At 46.7% G+C, this 17,403-nt stretch overlaps 1 protein-coding gene across 1 annotated transcript in view; it reads left to right on the forward strand.

Annotated features, from left to right (window-relative positions):
* The window catches only part of dysf (dysferlin, limb girdle muscular dystrophy 2B (autosomal recessive)), a 272,132-nt gene that overhangs the window by 28,805 nt on the left and 225,924 nt on the right, over positions 1-17,403 (forward strand). Inside the window, 3 exon segments of the mRNA XM_064931015.1 lie at positions 10,025-10,080; positions 10,246-10,337; positions 15,846-15,951. Of these exon segments, the coding sequence (XP_064787087.1) occupies positions 10,025-10,080; positions 10,246-10,337; positions 15,846-15,951 (254 nt within the window).

The following is a 17,403-nucleotide window of genomic DNA, read 5'->3' on the forward strand; positions in this document are numbered from 1 at the left end:
GTCAGGAGAGAGGTGAGACAGGGTCAGGAGAGAGGAGAGGGGGTGAGACAGGGTCAGGAGAGAGGTGAGACAGGGTCAGGAGAGAGGAGAGAGGTGAGACAGGGTCAGGAGAGAGGAGAGAGGTGAGACAGGGTCAGGAGAGAGGAGAGACAGGGTCAGGAGAGAGGAGAGAGGTTAGACAGGGTCAGGAGAGAGGAGAGAGGTGAGACAGGGTCAGGAGAGAGGAGAGAGGTGAGACAGGGTCAGAAGAGAGGTGAGACAGGGTCAGGAGAGAGGAGAGAGGTAGACAGGGTCAGGAGAGAGGAGAGAGGTGAGACAGGGTCAGGAGAGAGGAGAGAGGTGAGACAGGGTCAGGAGAGAGGAGAGAGGTGAGACAGGGTCAGGAGAGAGGAGAGAGGTGAGACAGGGTCAGGAGAGAGGAGAGAGGTGAGACAGGGTCAGGAGAGAGGAGAGTGGTGAGACAGGGTCAGGGGAGAGGTGAGACAGGGTCAGGAGAGAGGAGAGAGGTGAGACAGGGTCAGGAGAGAGGAGAGAGTCGAGACAGGGTCAGGAGAGAGGAGAGAGAGGGTCAGGAGAGAGGTGAGAGAGGGTCAGGAGAGAGGTGAGAGAGGGTCAGGAGAGAGGTGAGACAGGGTCAGGAGAGAGGAGAGAGGTAGACAGGGTCAGGAGAGAGGAGAGAGGTGAGACAGGGTCAGGAGAGAGGAGAGAGGTGAGACAGGGTCAGTAGAGAGGTGAGACAGGGTCAGGAGAGAGGTGAGACAGGGTCAGGAGAGAGGAGAGAGGTGAGACAGGGTCAGGAGAGAGGAAAGAGGTGAGACAGGGTCAGGAGAGAGGTGAGACAGGGTCAGGAGAGAGGTGAGACAGGGTCAAGAGAGAGGTGAGACAGGGTCAGGAGAGAGGAGAGAGGTGAGACAGGTTCAGGAGAGAGGAGAGAGGTGAGACAGGGTCAGGAGAGAGGAGAGAGGTGAGACAGGGTCAGGAGAGAGGAGAGAGGTGAGACAGGGTCAGGAGAGAGGAGAGGGGGTGAGACAGGGTCAGGAGAGAGGTGAGACAGGGTCAGGAGAGAGGAGAGAGGTGAGACAGGGTCAGGAGAGAGGAGAGAGGTGAGACAGGGTCAGGAGAGAGGAGAGAGGTTAGACAGGGTCAGGAGAGAGGAGAGAGGTGAGACAGGGTCAGGAGAGAGGAGAGAGGTGAGACAGGGTCAGGAGAGAGGAGAGAGGTGAGACAGGGTCAGGAGAGAGGTGAGACAGGGTCAGGAGAGAGGTGAGACAGGGTCAGGAGAGAGGAGAGAGGTGAGACAGGGTCAGGAGAGAGGAGAGAGTCGAGACAGGTTCAGGATAGAGGTGAGAGAGGGTCAGGAGAGAGGTGAGACAGGGTCAGGAGAGAGGAGAGAGGTAGACAGGGTCAGGAGAGAGGAGAGAGGTGAGACAGGGTCAGGGAGAGGAGAGAGGTGAGACAGGGTCAGGGAGAGGTGAGACAGGGTCAGGAGAGAGGAGAGAGGTGAGACAGGGTGAGGAGAGAGGTGAGACAGGGTCAGGAGAGAGGAGAGAGGTGAGACAGGGTCAGGAGAGAGGAGAGAGGTGAGACAGAGTCAGGAGAGAGGAGAGAGGTGAGACAGGGTCAGGAGAGAGGAGAGAGGTGAGACAGGGTCAGGAGAGAGGAGAGAGGTGAGACAGGGTCAGGAGAGAGGAGAGAGGTGAGACAGGGTCAGGAGAGAGGGAGAGAGGTGAGACAGGGTCAGGAGAGATGAGAGAGGTTAGACAGGGTCAGGAGAGAGGAGAGAGGTGAGACAGGGTAAGGAGAGAGGAGAGAGGTGAGACAGGGTCAGGAGAGAGGAGAGAGGTGAGACAGGGTCAGGAGAGAGGTAGACAGGGTGAGGAGAGAGGTGAGACATGGTCAGGAGAGAGGTGAGAGGTGAGACAGGGTAAGGAGAGAGGAGAGAGGTGAGACAGGGTCAGGAGAGAGGAGAGAGGTGAGACAGGGTCAGGAGAGAGGTGAGAGGTGAGACAGGGTAAGGAGAGAGGAGAGAGGTAGACAGGGTGAGGAGAGAGGTGAGACAGGGTCAGGAGAGAGGTGAGAGGTAGACAGGGTCAGGAGAGAGGAGAGAGGTGAGACAGGGTCAGGGAGAGAGGAGAGAGGTGAGACAGGGTCAGGAGAGAGGAGAGAGGTGAGACAGGGTCAGGAGAGAGGAGAGAGGTGAGACAGGGTCAGGAGAGAGGAGAGAGGTGAGACAGGGTCAGGAGAGAGGAGAGAGGAGAGAGGTAGACAGGGTCAGGAGAGAGGTAGACAGGGTGAGGAGAGAGGTGAGACAGGGTCAGCAGAGAGGAGAGAGGTAGACAGGGTCAGGAGAGAGGTAGACAGGGTGAGGAGAGAGGTGAGACAGGGTCAGCAGAGAGGAGAGAGGTAGACAGGGTCAGGAGAGAGGTGAGAGGTGAGACAGGGTCAGGAGAGAGGTGAGAGGTGAGACAGAGTCAGGAGAGAGGAGAGAGGTGAGACAGGGTCAGGAGAGAGGAGAGAGGTGAGACAGGGTCAGGAGAGAGGAGAGAGGTGAGACAGGGTCAGGAGAGAGGAGAGAGGTGAGACAGGGTCAGGAGAGAGGAGAGAGGTGAGACAGGGTCAGGAGAGATGAGAGAGGTTAGACAGGGTCAGGAGAGAGGAGAGAGGTGAGACAGGGTAAGGAGAGAGGAGAGAGGTGAGACAGGGTCAGGAGAGAGGAGAGAGGTGAGACAGGGTCAGGAGAGAGGTAGACAGGGTGAGGAGAGAGGTGAGACATGGTCAGGAGAGAGGTGAGAGGTGAGACAGGGTAAGGAGAGAGGAGAGAGGTGAGACAGGGTCAGGAGAGAGGAGAGAGGTGAGACAGGGTCAGGAGAGAGGTGAGAGGTGAGACAGGGTAAGGAGAGAGGAGAGAGGTAGACAGGGTGAGGAGAGAGGTGAGACAGGGTCAGGAGAGAGGTGAGAGGTAGACAGGGTCAGGAGAGAGGAGAGAGGTGAGACAGGGTCAGGAGAGAGGAGAGAGGTGAGACAGGGTCAGGAGAGAGGAGAGAGGTGAGACAGGGTCAGGAGAGAGGAGAGAGGTGAGACAGGGTCAGGAGAGAGGAGAGAGGTGAGACAGGGTCAGGAGAGAGGAGAGAGGAGAGAGGTAGACAGGGTCAGGAGAGAGGTAGACAGGGTGAGGAGAGAGGTGAGACAGGGTCAGCAGAGAGGAGAGAGGTAGACAGGGTCAGGAGAGAGGTAGACAGGGTGAGGAGAGAGGTGAGACAGGGTCAGCAGAGAGGAGAGAGGTAGACAGGGTCAGGAGAGAGGTGAGAGGTGAGACAGGGTCAGGAGAGAGGTGAGAGGTAGACAGGGTCAGGAGAGAGGTGAGAGGTGAGACAGGGTCAGCAGAGAGGTGAGAGGTGAGACAGGGTCAGGAGAGAGGTAGACAGGGTGAGGAGAGAGGTGAGACAGGGTGAGGGAGTCGAAGGAGAGGAAATCCCCAGTTCCTGTTTTTGAAGTCTTGGTGTTCCACACCTCAATAACTTATCCCCATCATTACATTCTGTCTGTGTCATTGCCTTCCCATAGCTCTCCTTTAGACTTTGTTTGTGTGTGTGTGTGTGTGTGTGTGTGTGTGTGTGTGTGTGTGTGTGTGTGTGTGTGTGTGTGTGTGAGGCTATTTTAAGACAGAAATTTCCAAGTCAGGCACCATTCATTCAGAACCAGGAAGTGAGCATTGCGTCACTTCCTGTTGGTGAGATATCATTCCATCAAAAGCTGCCCGCTTTCCTGGGAATTATGGTGTGTGTATTTTAAGGATAGGCTTCGGATGCAAGCGTAGACACACACACACACACACACACACACACACACACACACACACACACACACACACAGCCATGCTCTCTTTCCTCTGAAGGGTGGAGGTGTTTTTAAAAGAACACTATACAGGAATCGAACCCTGTAACACGATATCAAAACTAGTCCCTCATCTCTGATAAATAGGAAGTGCTTTAGGACTCTGACCACCAGACAACAGTGATAGTCTCATTTCTTCATGTGGAAAGGAAGAAGTGGGACTATGGGACAAATTTCAACAATGGCTGTGGCTGATTGGCTGAATCCTCAAATTTGAAAGGATGCCCACCAATGGCGGTCAGTACAGTTCAAGGGAGGAGTATTTATTTTTTCAGGCCTTCTATTACAGCATATTGGATAACTGTCATTCATATTCACCCAGTTCAATGTAACAGTGATGGGTTTAGGTTACTGTCATTCATATTCACCCAGTTCAATGTAACAGTGATGGGTTTAGGTTACTGTCATTCACCCAGTTCAATGTAACAGTCAGGTTTAGGTTATTCACCCAGTTCAATGTAACAGTGATGGGTTTAGGTTACTGTCATTCATATTCACCCAGTTCAATGTAACAGTGATGGGTTTAGGTTACTGTCATTCATATTCACCCAGTTCAATGTAACAGTGATGGGTTTAGGTTACTGTCATTCAAGTTCAATGTAACAGTGATGGGTTTAGGTTACTCACCCAGTTCATGTTCATATTCACCCAGTTCAATGTAACAGTGATGGGTTTAGGTTACTGTCATTCATATTCACCCAGTTCAATGTAACAGTGACAGGTTTAGGTTACTGTCATTCACTCAGTTCAATGTAACAGTGACAGGTTTAGGTTACTGTCATTCATATTCACCCAGTTCAATGTAACAGTGATTGGTTTAGGTTACTGTCATTCATATTCACCCAGTTCAATGTAACAGTGATTGGTTTAGGTTACTGTCATTCATATTCACCCAGTTCAATGTAACAGTGACAGGTTTAGGTTACTGTCATTCACTCAGTTCAATGTAACAGTGACAGGTTTAGGTTACTGTCATTCATATTCACCCAGTTCAATGTAACAGTGATTGGTTTAGGTTACTGTCATTCATATTCACCCAGTTCAATGTAACAGTGACAGGTTTAGGTTACTGTCATTCATATTCACCCAGTTCAATGTAACAGTGATGGGTTTAGGTTACTGTCATTCACCCAGTTCAATGTAACAGTGACAGGTTTAGGTTACTGTCATTCACTCAGTTCAATGTAACAGTGACAGGTTTAGGTTACTGTCATTCATATTCACCCAGTTCAATGTAACAGTGATGGGTTTAGGTTACTGTCATTCACCCAGTTCAATGTAACAGTGACAGGTTTAGGTTACTGTCATTCATATTCACCCAGTTCAATGTAACAGTGATGGGTTTAGGTTACTGTCATTCACCCAGTTCAATGTAACAGTGACAGGTTTAGGTTACTGTCATTTATATTCACCCAGTTCAATGTAACAGTGGTACATCATTGTGGAGAGGTTGGAGTCTGTTTGATTGAGTGTGTGGACAGGTGTCTTTTATACAGGTAACGAGTTCAAACAGGTGCAGTTAATACAGGTAATGAGTGGAGAACAGGAGGGATCCTTAAAGAAAAACTAACAGGTCTGTGAGTGCCGGAATTCTTACTGGTTGGTAGGTGATCAAATACTTATGTCATGCAATAAAATGCAAATGAATTACTTAAAAATCATACAATGTGAGTTTCTGGATTACTACAGACCTCTACATGCTTTGTAAGTAGGAAAACCTGCAAAATCGGCAGTGTATCAAATACTTGTTCTCCCCACTGTATGTACATGGTGTACCGGTACAGAGTCAATGTGGAGGCTATATACAGGGTATTACGGTACAGAGTCAATGTGGAGGCTATATACAGGGTATTACGGTACAGAGTTAATGTGGAGACTATATACAGGGTATTACGGTACAGAGTCAATGTGGAGGCTATATACAGGGTATTACGGTACAGAGTCAATGTGGAGGCTATATACAGGGTATTACGGTACAGAGTCAATGTGGAGGCTATATACAGGGTATTACAGTACAGAGTCAATGTGGAGGCTATATACAGGGTATTACGGTACAGAGTCAATGTGGAGACTATATACAGGGTATTACGGTACAGAGTCAATGTGGAGACTATAAACAGGGTATTACGGTACAGAGTCAATGTGGAGGCTATATACAGGGGGTACCGGTACAGAGTCAATGTGGAGGCTATATACAGGGTATTACGGTACAGAGTCAATATGGAGGCTATATACAGGGTATTACGGTACAGAGTCAATGTGGAGGCTATATACAGGGGGTACCGGTACAGAGTCAATGTGGAGGCTATATACATGGTATTACGGTGCAGAGTCAATGTGGAGGCTATATACAGGGTATTACGGTACAGAGTCAATGTGGAGGCTATGTGGAGGCTATATACAGGGTATTACGGTACAGAGTCAATGTGGAGGCTATAGACAGGGTATTACCGGTACAGAGTCAATGTGGAGGCTATATACAGGGGGTACCGGTACAGAGTCAATGTGGAGGCTATATACAGGGTATTACGGTACAGAGTCAATGTGGAGGCTATATACAGGGGGTACCAGTACAGAGTCAATGTGGAGGCTATATACAGGGTATTATGGTACAGAGTCAATGTGGAGGCTATATACAGGGGGTACCGGTACAGAGTCAATGTGGAGGCTATATACAGGGGGTACCAGTACAGAGTCAATGTGGAGGCTATATACAGGGTATTACGGTACAGAGTCAATGTGGAGGCTATAAACAGGGTATTACGGTACAGAGTCAATGTGGAGGCTATATACAGGGGGTACCGGTACAGAGTCAATGTGGAGACTATATACAGGGGGTACCGGTACAGAGTCAATGTGGAGACTATATACAGGGGGTACCGGTACAGAGTCAATGTGGAGGCTATATACAGGGGGTACCGGTACAGAGTCAATGTGGAGGATATATATAGGGGGTACCGGTACAGAGTCAATGTGGAGTCTATATACAGGGGGTACCGGTACAGATTCAATGTGGAGGCTATATACAGGGGGTATGGTACAGAGTCAATGTGGAGGCTATATACAGGGGGTACCGGTACAGAGTCAATGTGGAGGCTGTATACAGGGGGTACTGGTACAGAGTCAAGGTGGAGGCTATATACTGGGTATTACGGTACAGTGTCAATGTGGAGGCTATATACAGGGGGTACCGGTACAGAGTCAATGTGGAGGCTATATACAGGGGGTACCGGTACAGAGTCAATGTGGAGGCTATACACAGGGGGTACCGGTACAGAGTCAATGTGGAGGCTATATACAAGGGGTACCGGTACAGAGTCAATGTGGAGGTTATATACAGGGGGTACCGGTACAGAGTCAATGTGGAGGATATATATAGGGGGTACCGGTACAGAGTCAATGTGGAGGCTATATACAGGGGGTACCGGTACAGAGTCAATGAGGAGGCTATATACAGGGGGTACCGGTACAGAGTCAATGTGGAGGTTATATACAGGGGGTACCGGTACAGAGTCAATGTGGAGGCTATATACAGGGGGTACTGGTACAGAGTCAAGGTGGAGGCTACATACTGGGTATTACGGTACAGTGTCAATGTGGAGGCTATATACAGGGTGTTACGGTACAGAGTCAATGTGGAGGCTATATACAGGGTATTATGGTACAGTGTCAATGTGGAGGCTATATACATGGTGTACCGGTACAGAGTCAATGTGGAGGCTATATACAGGGGGTACCGGTACAGAGTCAATGTGGAGTCTATATACAGGGGGTACCGGTACAGATTCAATGTGGAGGCTATATACAGGGGGTATGGTACAGAGTCAATGTGGAGGCTATATACAGGGGGTACTGGTACAGAGTCAAGGTGGAGGCTATATACAGGGGGTACCGGTACAGAGTCAATGTGGAGGCTATATACAGGGGGTACCGGTACAGAGTCAATGTGGAGACTATATACAGGGGGTACCGGTACAGAGTCAAGGTGGAGGCTACATACTGGGGGTACCGGTACAGAGTCCATGTGCGTGGGCATCGGTTAGTTGAGGTAACTAAGATAATATCTACATGTAGGTAGATTTAAAGTGACTATGCATAGATTATAAACAGAGTAGCAGCAGCGTAAAAGAGGTCTGGGTAGCACTTTGATTCGCTGTTCAGGAGTGTTATGGCTTGGGGGTAGAAGCTGTTAAGGAGCCTTCTGGACCTAGACTTGGCGCTCCGGTACCACCTGTCATGCGGTAGCAGAGATAGCAGTCTTTGACTCGGGTGGCTGGAGTCTTTGATCATTTTTACAGCCTTTCTCTGACACCGCCTGGTATAGAGGTCCTGGATGGCCTGGATGTACTGGGCCGTACGCACTACCCTCTGTAGTGCCTTGCGGTCGGAGGCCGAACAGTTGCCATACCAGGCAGGACGCTCTCGTTCTCGGTCCTCCTTTTCCTGTCGTCCACAATCATCTCCTTTGTCTTGATCACGTTGAGGCAGAGGTTGTTGTCCTGGCACCACATGACCAGGTCTCTGACCTCCCTATAGAGTGTCTCATTGTGGTTGGTGATCAGGCCTTGAAATTAGTAAAACCAAAAAGTTTACCTTAACTTGGAGGAGTTCCAGGGATGCGTTGGATAGTCATAGCCAGCTAGCTAACATAGCATCCCTCTGTTTGAGCCAGGTGTTTGAATAGGCTAATCTAGCTAGCTAACACAGCATCGCTCTGTTTGAGCCAGGTGTTTGAATAGGCTAATCTAGCTAGCTAACATAGCATCCCTCTGTTTGAGCCAGGTGTTTGAATAGGCTAATCTAGCTAGCTAACACAGCATCGCTCTGTTTGAGCCAGGTGTTTGAATAGGCTAATCTAGCTAGCTAACATAGCATCCCTCTGTTTGAGCCAGGTGTTTGAATAGGCTAATCTAGCTAGCTAACATAGCATCCCTCTGTTTGAGCCAGGTGTTTGAATAGGCTAATCTCGCTAGCTGTTTGAGCAGGGTGTTTGAGTAGGCTAAACTAGCTAGCTGTTTGAGCAGGGTGTTTGAGTAGGCTAAACCAGCTAGCTGTTTGAGCAGGGTGTTTTAGGCTAAACTAGCTAGCTGTTTGAGCAGGGTGTTTGAATAGGCTAATCTCGCTAGCTGTTTGAGCAGGGTGTTTGAGTAGGCTAAACTAGCTAGCTGTTTGAGCAGGGTGTTTGAGTAGGCTAAATCAGCTCGCTACATTTTCTAGCAAAATAAGTGAAACTGAAAGTTAAAAAAAAGACAATCTGGTCTTGCTTCTTCATATGTAAAGAAATTAATTTGTTTAAAACTGTTAAACTCTTTTCTTTCTCTTTGAGTCAATTACTCAGCACATTTTATGCACTGCGGTGCTAGCTAGCTGTAGCTGTAGCTTTCAGTACTAGATTCATTCTCTGATCCTCAGTTCATGCTGCAATTATTTGGAAAAATGTGATTTAAATGTGTTTTACATAAAAGGATAACTTTTTAAATGTTTCACAATTTGCATTTCTATGAAATTCACTGAGGAGGATGCTCCCTCTCTTCCTCCTCTGAGGAGCCTCCGTGTGTGTGTGTGTGTGTGTGTGTGTGTGTGTGTGTGTGTGTGTGTGTGTGTGTGTGTGTGTGTGTGTGTGTGTGTGTGTGTACAGTACCAGTCAAAGTATATTTTGATTTGGTTACTACATGATTCCATATGTGTTATTTCCTTGTTTTGATGTCTTCACTATTATTCTTCAATGTAGAAAATAATAAAAAGAAAAACCCTAGAATGAGTAGGTGTTCTAGAACTTTCGACTGGTACTGAATCTCTGGGTGTTCTCTCTGTACCAAAGGAGAGATAGTGTTCTGTGATAAGAGAACCTCCATCCATCTCCCTGTTGGCATTTCTTTGGTCTGTCACTCTGACCTCCTCCTGTTTCTACTTCCTGCTTCCTGTTTGAATGTTGATTGACAGGAAGTCACCGCTCAGAACCTCTATGTTACAGGAAGTACTGCTTTGTCCAACACGATTACTACCGAGCCAAGTCTCTGCAAGGACCACTCACTGATAACGTTAGCAGATACACTTTGTGATGTTTTGAGTTTCTGTTTAAAAATAATTATATATTTTCTAATTCTTCATCTCTCCTCTTGTTTTCCAGGATCGAAAAAGAAGACAAAAGTCATCAAGAATAACATAAACCCTGTCTGGAATGAGGTGTGTATTTAAGAAATAAGGCCTGAGGAGGTGTGGCCTGATAATGACTGCTTTCAGCCAATTAGCATTTCAGGGCTCGAACCACCTGGGTTTATAATATACAGCAGTGAGAATACTCTAATTTTACTGTTGTCTATCAGTAATAATGAATTTGTCTGTCGTCAGGGTTTTGAGTGGGACCTGAAGGGAATACCTCTGGATTCAGGAGCTGAGCTTCATTTGGTGGTCAAGGATCACGAGAAGATGGGGAGGAACAGGTACAGTGTGTTTGAGCTTCATGTTTTGAAGATGGGGAGGAACAGTACAGCGGGAATGATTTCTAGGTACAGTAAGTTCAGGAAATTAACTGGGGAAACTTCTAGCCTTTTCAATGAGGTAATTGGTCGTCCGGGGTGTCAGTCTGTTTTCGGATCTCTTGCCAGCTCTTTACCAAAAACATGTTTAGCTTGACAATGACAGCACGTTGGAGAGAGTCCACGCAGATCTGGGACCAAGGTCATAGTGTTTTCTAGATAAATACAGTGTGTTCCGGAAATTATTCAGAACCCTTGACGTTTTACACATTTTGTTTAACTTCTTGCGTCGAGCTGTTTTGCAAGGAGGAATGGGAAAAAATGTCAGTCTCTCGATGTGCAAAACTGATAGAGACATACCCCAAGCGACTTACAGCTGTAATCGCAGCAAAAGGTGGCGCTACAAAGTATTAACTTAAGGGGCTGAATAATTTTGCACGCCCAATTTTTCCGTTTTTGATTTGTTAAAAAAGTTTGAAATATCCAATAAATGTCGTTCCACTTCATGATTGTGTCCCACTTGTTGTTGATTCTTCACAAAAAAATACAGTTTTATATCTTTATGTTTGAAGCCTGAAATGTGGCAAAAGGTCGCAAAGTTCAAGGGGGCCGAATACTTTCGCAAGGCACTGTATCTATTCGATGATAAATCATTCGTGGCAGTTGACTTTCTCCTCTGAAGCACATGGTAAAATGCAAGCAGCTGGAGATTACTCAATAATTTCGACGGAGGACACCAAGCGGGCACCTGGTAAATGTAGTCTCTTATGATCAATCTTCCAATGATATGCCTACAAATACGTCACAATGATGCAGACACCTTGGGGAAACGACAGAAAGTGTAGGCTCATTCCTGGCGCATTCACAGCCATATAAGGAGACATTGGAACACAGCGCCTTCAGAATCTGGGCCATTTCCTGTTTGAAATTTCATCTTGGTTTCGCCTGTAGCATCAGTTCTGTGGCACTCACAGATAATATCTTACATTTACATTTACATTTAAGTCATTTAGCAGACGCTCTTATCCAGAGCGACTTACAAATCTTTGCAGTTTTGGAAACGTCAGAGTGTTTTCTTTCCAAAGCTGTCAATTATATGCATAGTCGAGCATCTTTTCGTGACAAAATATCTTGTTTAATACGGGAACGTTTTTTTATCCAAAAATTAAGAGCGCCCCCTATATCGAAAAAGTTAACGTTACAGCCTTATTCTAAAATGGATTCAATATTTTTTTCCCTCATCAATGTACACACAATACCCCATAATGACATCACAATGATGAAGCAAAAAACAGGTTTTTAGAAATATTTGCAAATTTATTAAAAATTAAAAACCAAATACCTTATTTACATAAGAATTCTGACCCTTTGCTATGAGACTCAATATTGAGCTCAGATGCCTTCTGTTTCCATTGATCATCCTTGAGATGTTTCTACAACCGGATTGGAGTCCATCTGTGGTAAATTCAATTGATTAGACATGATCTGGAAAGGCACACACCTGTCTATATCAGGTCCCACAGTTGACAGTGCATGTTAGAGCAAAAACCAAGCCATGAGGTTGAAGGAATTGTCCATAGAGCTCCGAGAGAGGATTGTGTCGAGGCACAGATCTGGGGAAGGGTACTAAAAAATATATGCAGCATTGAAGGTCCCCAAGAACACAGTGGCCTCCATCATTCTTAAACTGAAGAAGTTTGGAACCACCAAGACTCTTCCTTGAGCTGGCCGCCCAGTCAAACTGAGCAATCGGGAGGTGACCAAGAACCTGATGGTCACTCTGACAGAGCTCCAGAGTTCCCCTGTGGAGATGGGAGAACCTTCCAGAAGGACAACCATCTCTGCATCGCTCCACCAATCAGGCCTTTATGGTAGAGTGGCCAGACGGAAGCCACTCCTCAGTAAAAGGCACATGACAGCCGCTTGGAGTGACTGCTGAGAAACAAGATTCTCTGGTCTAATGAAACCAAGATTGAACTCTTTGGCCTGAATGCCAAGTGTCACGTCTGGAGGAAACCTGGCACCATCCCTACGGTGAAGCATGGTGGTGGCAGCGTCATGCTGTGGGGATGTTGTTCAGCGGCAGGGACTGGGAGACTAGTGAAGCATGGTGGTGGCAGCATCGGGCTGTGGGGATGTTGTTCAGGAACTGGGAGACTAGTGAAGCATGGTGGTGGCAGTGTCATGCTGTGGGGATGTTGTTCAGGAACTGGGAGACTAGTGAAGCATGGTGGTGGCAGCATCGGGCTGTGGGGATGTTGTTCAGCGGCAGGGACTGGTAGACTAGTGAAGCATGGTGGCGGCAGCGTCATGCTGTGGGGATGTTGTTCAGCGGCAGGGACTGTGAGACTAGTGAAGCATGGTGGTGGCAGCGTCATGCTGTGGGGATGTTGTCCAGGGACTGGGAGACTAGTGAAGCATGGTGGCGGCAGCGTCATGCTGTGGGGATGTTGTTCAGGGACTGGGAGACTGGTGAAGCATGGTGGCGGCAGCGTCATGCTGTGGGGATGTTGTTCGGCGGCAGCGGCTGGGAGACTAGTCAGGATCAGACTTGGGTGAAGGTTCAACTTCCAACAGGACAAAGGCCCTAAGCACACAGCCAAGGCAATGCCGGAGGGGCTTCGGGACAAGTCCTTCAATGACCCAGCCAGAGCCCAGACTTGAACCCGATTGAACATCTCTGGAGAGACCCGAAAATAGCGGCGCAGCGACGCACCCCATCCAACCTGACAGAGGTGTAGAGGATTTGCTGAGAAGAATGGGAGAACTCCCCAAATACAGGTGTGACAAGCTTGTAGCCTCATACCCAAGAAAAAGATTTTAGAATAAGCCTGTAACGTAAACAAAATGTGGAAAATGTCAAGGGGTCTGAATACTTTCCGAATGCCCTGTATATCACCACTTCACATAATACAAATCCTTCCTCAGTTCCAAGAATTGACAGCACTTGGAAAGTTTCCTCAGTTCCCAGAATGGACAGCACTTGGAAAGTTTCCTCAGTTCCCAGAATGGACAGCGTTGGGAAAGTGTTTGAGTTGGGAAGTTATCGTTAGCTTTCATAGTTTGTTTGATCATTCCTCCTGATAACAGCAGGAAAACACATAAGGAATGCTCCATTGTGATATTGGACAGAAGGGGAGGATTGACCGGTCTATTCTACTCAAAGACAGGGTTTGGGGGGTTGTGTGGGTTGGTCTCTCTGAGGAACTTCCCTTCTTGTTTGTTGGTACATTCTGATAAACGGACAAGAGAATTCCAAAGAGGGACCGATCTGACAGTGTGACAGAAGAGTGTTCAATACATTATGAACAGATTTGAGACCATGCTAGTGACCACGATACAATATATGACTAAGCTACATGTAATTTCCGCTGACCGGGTTCCTCAACCCAGGATCTCCTGCTGCAAGGCTGTGTTAGCCCGCTGAACTAAAGCTTTATGCTTTTAGGCCCAGGATGTTTTTACCATCATTTATTACCCAGATCAGAATGAAGTTTGGGCTGCGGAATCTACGGAATGTGGCCTTGTTATCAGGGGGGCGATGCAGCCAGAGAGAGGGAGGAGTCACGTAAACATGGGACTTCCTGTTTACTCGCCATGGTAACACTTCCTGGTCTGTACGGTGGCTCTGCCAATAGCAGTTAAGATGCCTTCGTTGGGTAACGTTGTGCTTGATTCCCATCTCTTGATTCCTTCACAGATCTGACGTAGCTGGATAGGTGTCCGTAATGTAGTATTAATGCCATATTGCTGACGTTTATCCAGTCCTCTTGATCTATAAACACTTCAAGGGTTTTGGTTGAAGTAGGTAACAGAGCCCTGGTATCAACTTCTCTATGCCCCATATTGTTGATGTTGTTGTTGTTTTATTGAACAACCTGTAACCTGTTTACTGCTCTTTAATGAACATGTTCTCTAAGGAAATTGGCAACGATGGAACACTCCCAGAATGCATTGTTTTTGTTCGAATCCCCAGGTGTACCGTTAGAATGTCGATCGGTGTTCCAATCACTCGTCAGGTTTCCATTGTCTCCCCTGGAACATTCTGGCAGTGTTAGTATCGTCTCCATATAACAAGACAATGCTTGTTAATAGCTACTGAATAGCTGATTAGCTTCCCTGCTGCCTTAAGGTTTTCAACAATAGGGCACAAGTCAACATAGGTCTTAAGGAGTCTAGACAATAGCGCCCAGCTCTGTTCAAGGACAGGTTTGGAATTATCCAATCTAGTATTCTCACATTCTAACATTCTAGAATTATAGAATTCTAACATTCTAGCATTCTAGCATTCTAACATTCTATTATTCTAACATTCTAGGATTCTCACGTTCTAACATTCTAGCATTCTAGCATTCTCACATTCTGGAATTCTAACATTCTAACATTATAGAATTCTAGCATTCCAGCATTCTAACATTCTAGCATTCTCGCATTCTCACATTCTAGCATTCTCACATTCCAGCATTCTAACATTCTAGCATTCTCGCATTCTAGCATTCTCACATTCTAGCATTCTCACATTCTAGCATTCTAGCATTCTCATGTTCTAGCATTCTCACATTCTCACATTTTATTATTCTCACATTCTAGGATTCTCACATTCTAGCATTTTAACATTCTAGCATTCTCACATTCAAACATCCTAGCATTCTCACATTCTAGCATTCTAACATTCTATTATTCCAACATTATAACATTCAAGGATTCCAACATTCTAGCATTCTCACAATGTAGCATCCTGGCATTCTAGCATTTTCACATTCTAGCGTTTCACATCCTAACATTCGAGCATGCTAACATTCTAGCATTGCTAACATTCTAGCAATCCAACATTCACACATTCTAACATTGTCACATTATAGTATTCTAGAATTATCAAATTCTAGCATTCTAGAATTTTCACATTCTAGCATTCTCACAATGTAGAATCCTGGCATTCTAGCATTCTCACATTCAATCTCACATGCTAACATTCGAGCATGCTAACATTCTGCATTGCTAACATTCTAGCAATCCAACATTCACACATTCTAACATTCTCACATTCTATCATTCTAGAATTATCACATTCTAGCATTCTAGAATTCTCACATTCTAGCATTCTCACATTTTAGCATTCTCACATTCTAGCATTATAACATTCTAACATTATAGCTTTTAACGTTCTAACAATCTAGCATTCTCACATTCTAACATTCTAGCATTCTAACATTCTATTATTCCAACATTATAACATACTAGGATTCCATGTTGACTGTCTGACTCGTATCCCATATTCTACTGCTCTAGAATGCTAGAATGTTAGAATGCTAGAACGTTAGAATGCTAGAATGTTATAATTCTAGAATTTTAGAATGCTAGAATGTTAGCATGACTCGTATCCCGTATTCTACTGCTCTGCCTTCCCTCTGTTCCACTCCTCCTGTCTGCGTTTCTTCACTACGAACCAATGGATATTCTCTCTGTTTCTAGGTTTCTGGGGGAGAGTCGAGTGGCTCTCAGAGACATCCTCAACTCCTCTAACCTGGCTGCTAGCTTCACTGTGTCCCTACTGGACACCAAGAGGAACAATACTGGGGTGAGACACACACACACACTTTTGCACGCACGCAGTCACACACACACACACTGTTGCATGCACGCAGTCACACACACACACTGTTGAACCACGCAGTCCCCACACACACATTGCGCGCACGCAGTCACACACACACACTGTTGCACGCACGCGGTCACACACACACACTGTTGCACGCACGCAGTCACACACACACACACTGTTGCATGCACGCAGTCACACACACACACTGTTGCACGCACGCAGTCCCACACACACACTGTTGCACGCACGCAGTCCACACACACACTGTTGCACGCACGCAGTCACACACACACACTGTTGCACGCACGCAGTCACACACACACACTGTTGCATTCACGCAGTCACACACACACTTCTGCACGCACGCAGTCACACACACACACTTCTGCACTCACGCAGTCAGCATTCACACACACTGGAATTCGCACGCAGTCACACACACACACTGTTCCACGCACGCAGTCACACACACACACTGTTGCACGCACGCAGTCACACACACACACTGTTCCACGCACGCAGTCACTCACACACACACACACACACACGCAGTCACGCAGTCAGACACACACACACGCAGTCACACACACACAGTCACGCACACACACACACGCAGTCACACACACACGCAGTCACACACACACGCAGTCACACACACACACAGTCTCACACGCGCAGTCACGCACACACACGCAGTCACACACACACACAGTCTCACACACGCAGTCACACACACACACGCAGTCACACACACACACAGTCTACACACACACAGTCTCACACACAGTCTCACACACGCAGTCACACACACACACGCAGTCACACATAAGCATTTTGCTGCACCTGAAACCGCGACTAAAAACACTTGATTTGATTTGACCTCCTGGGTCATACTGCAGATGAAACGTTCTAGTGTTTGGAACTTAGTGTTACTTCCTTTTCATTTCATTAACACGAAACAGCCATTTCCTGTACGTTTCACCTCTCTGATTCAGAGGGGTTGGGTTAAATGATTCGGAGGGGTTGGGTTAAATGATTCGGAGGGGTTGGGTTAAACGATTCGGAGGGGTTGGGGGTTAAACGATTCGGAGGGGTTGGGGGTTAAACGATTCGGAGGGGTTGGGTTAAACGATTCAGAGGGGTTGGGGGTTAAACGATTCAGAGGGGTTGGGTTAAATGCGGAAGACACATTTCAGTCAAATGCATTTGGTTGTACAACTGACCCAGCGGTAATCGCAATGCCATTTGGGGTACGCCAAATAGATATAAATAAGATAGATAGATATAGATAATATATGTAATAATAGATTCTTATAAAAAATAAAATTGGGGAAAAGTATTGACATGTTTTTTTAAATTTTTTAAATTGAGAGTCGAGCTGAATGTTTTCTTTACTGACCATAATTTAACACTTGTCTGACCGTTTGC

The sequence above is a fragment of the Oncorhynchus masou genome, chromosome 23, assembly GCF_036934945.1.
Source record: "Oncorhynchus masou masou isolate Uvic2021 chromosome 23, UVic_Omas_1.1, whole genome shotgun sequence".
Classification (NCBI taxonomy): Eukaryota; Metazoa; Chordata; class Actinopteri; order Salmoniformes; family Salmonidae; genus Oncorhynchus; species Oncorhynchus masou.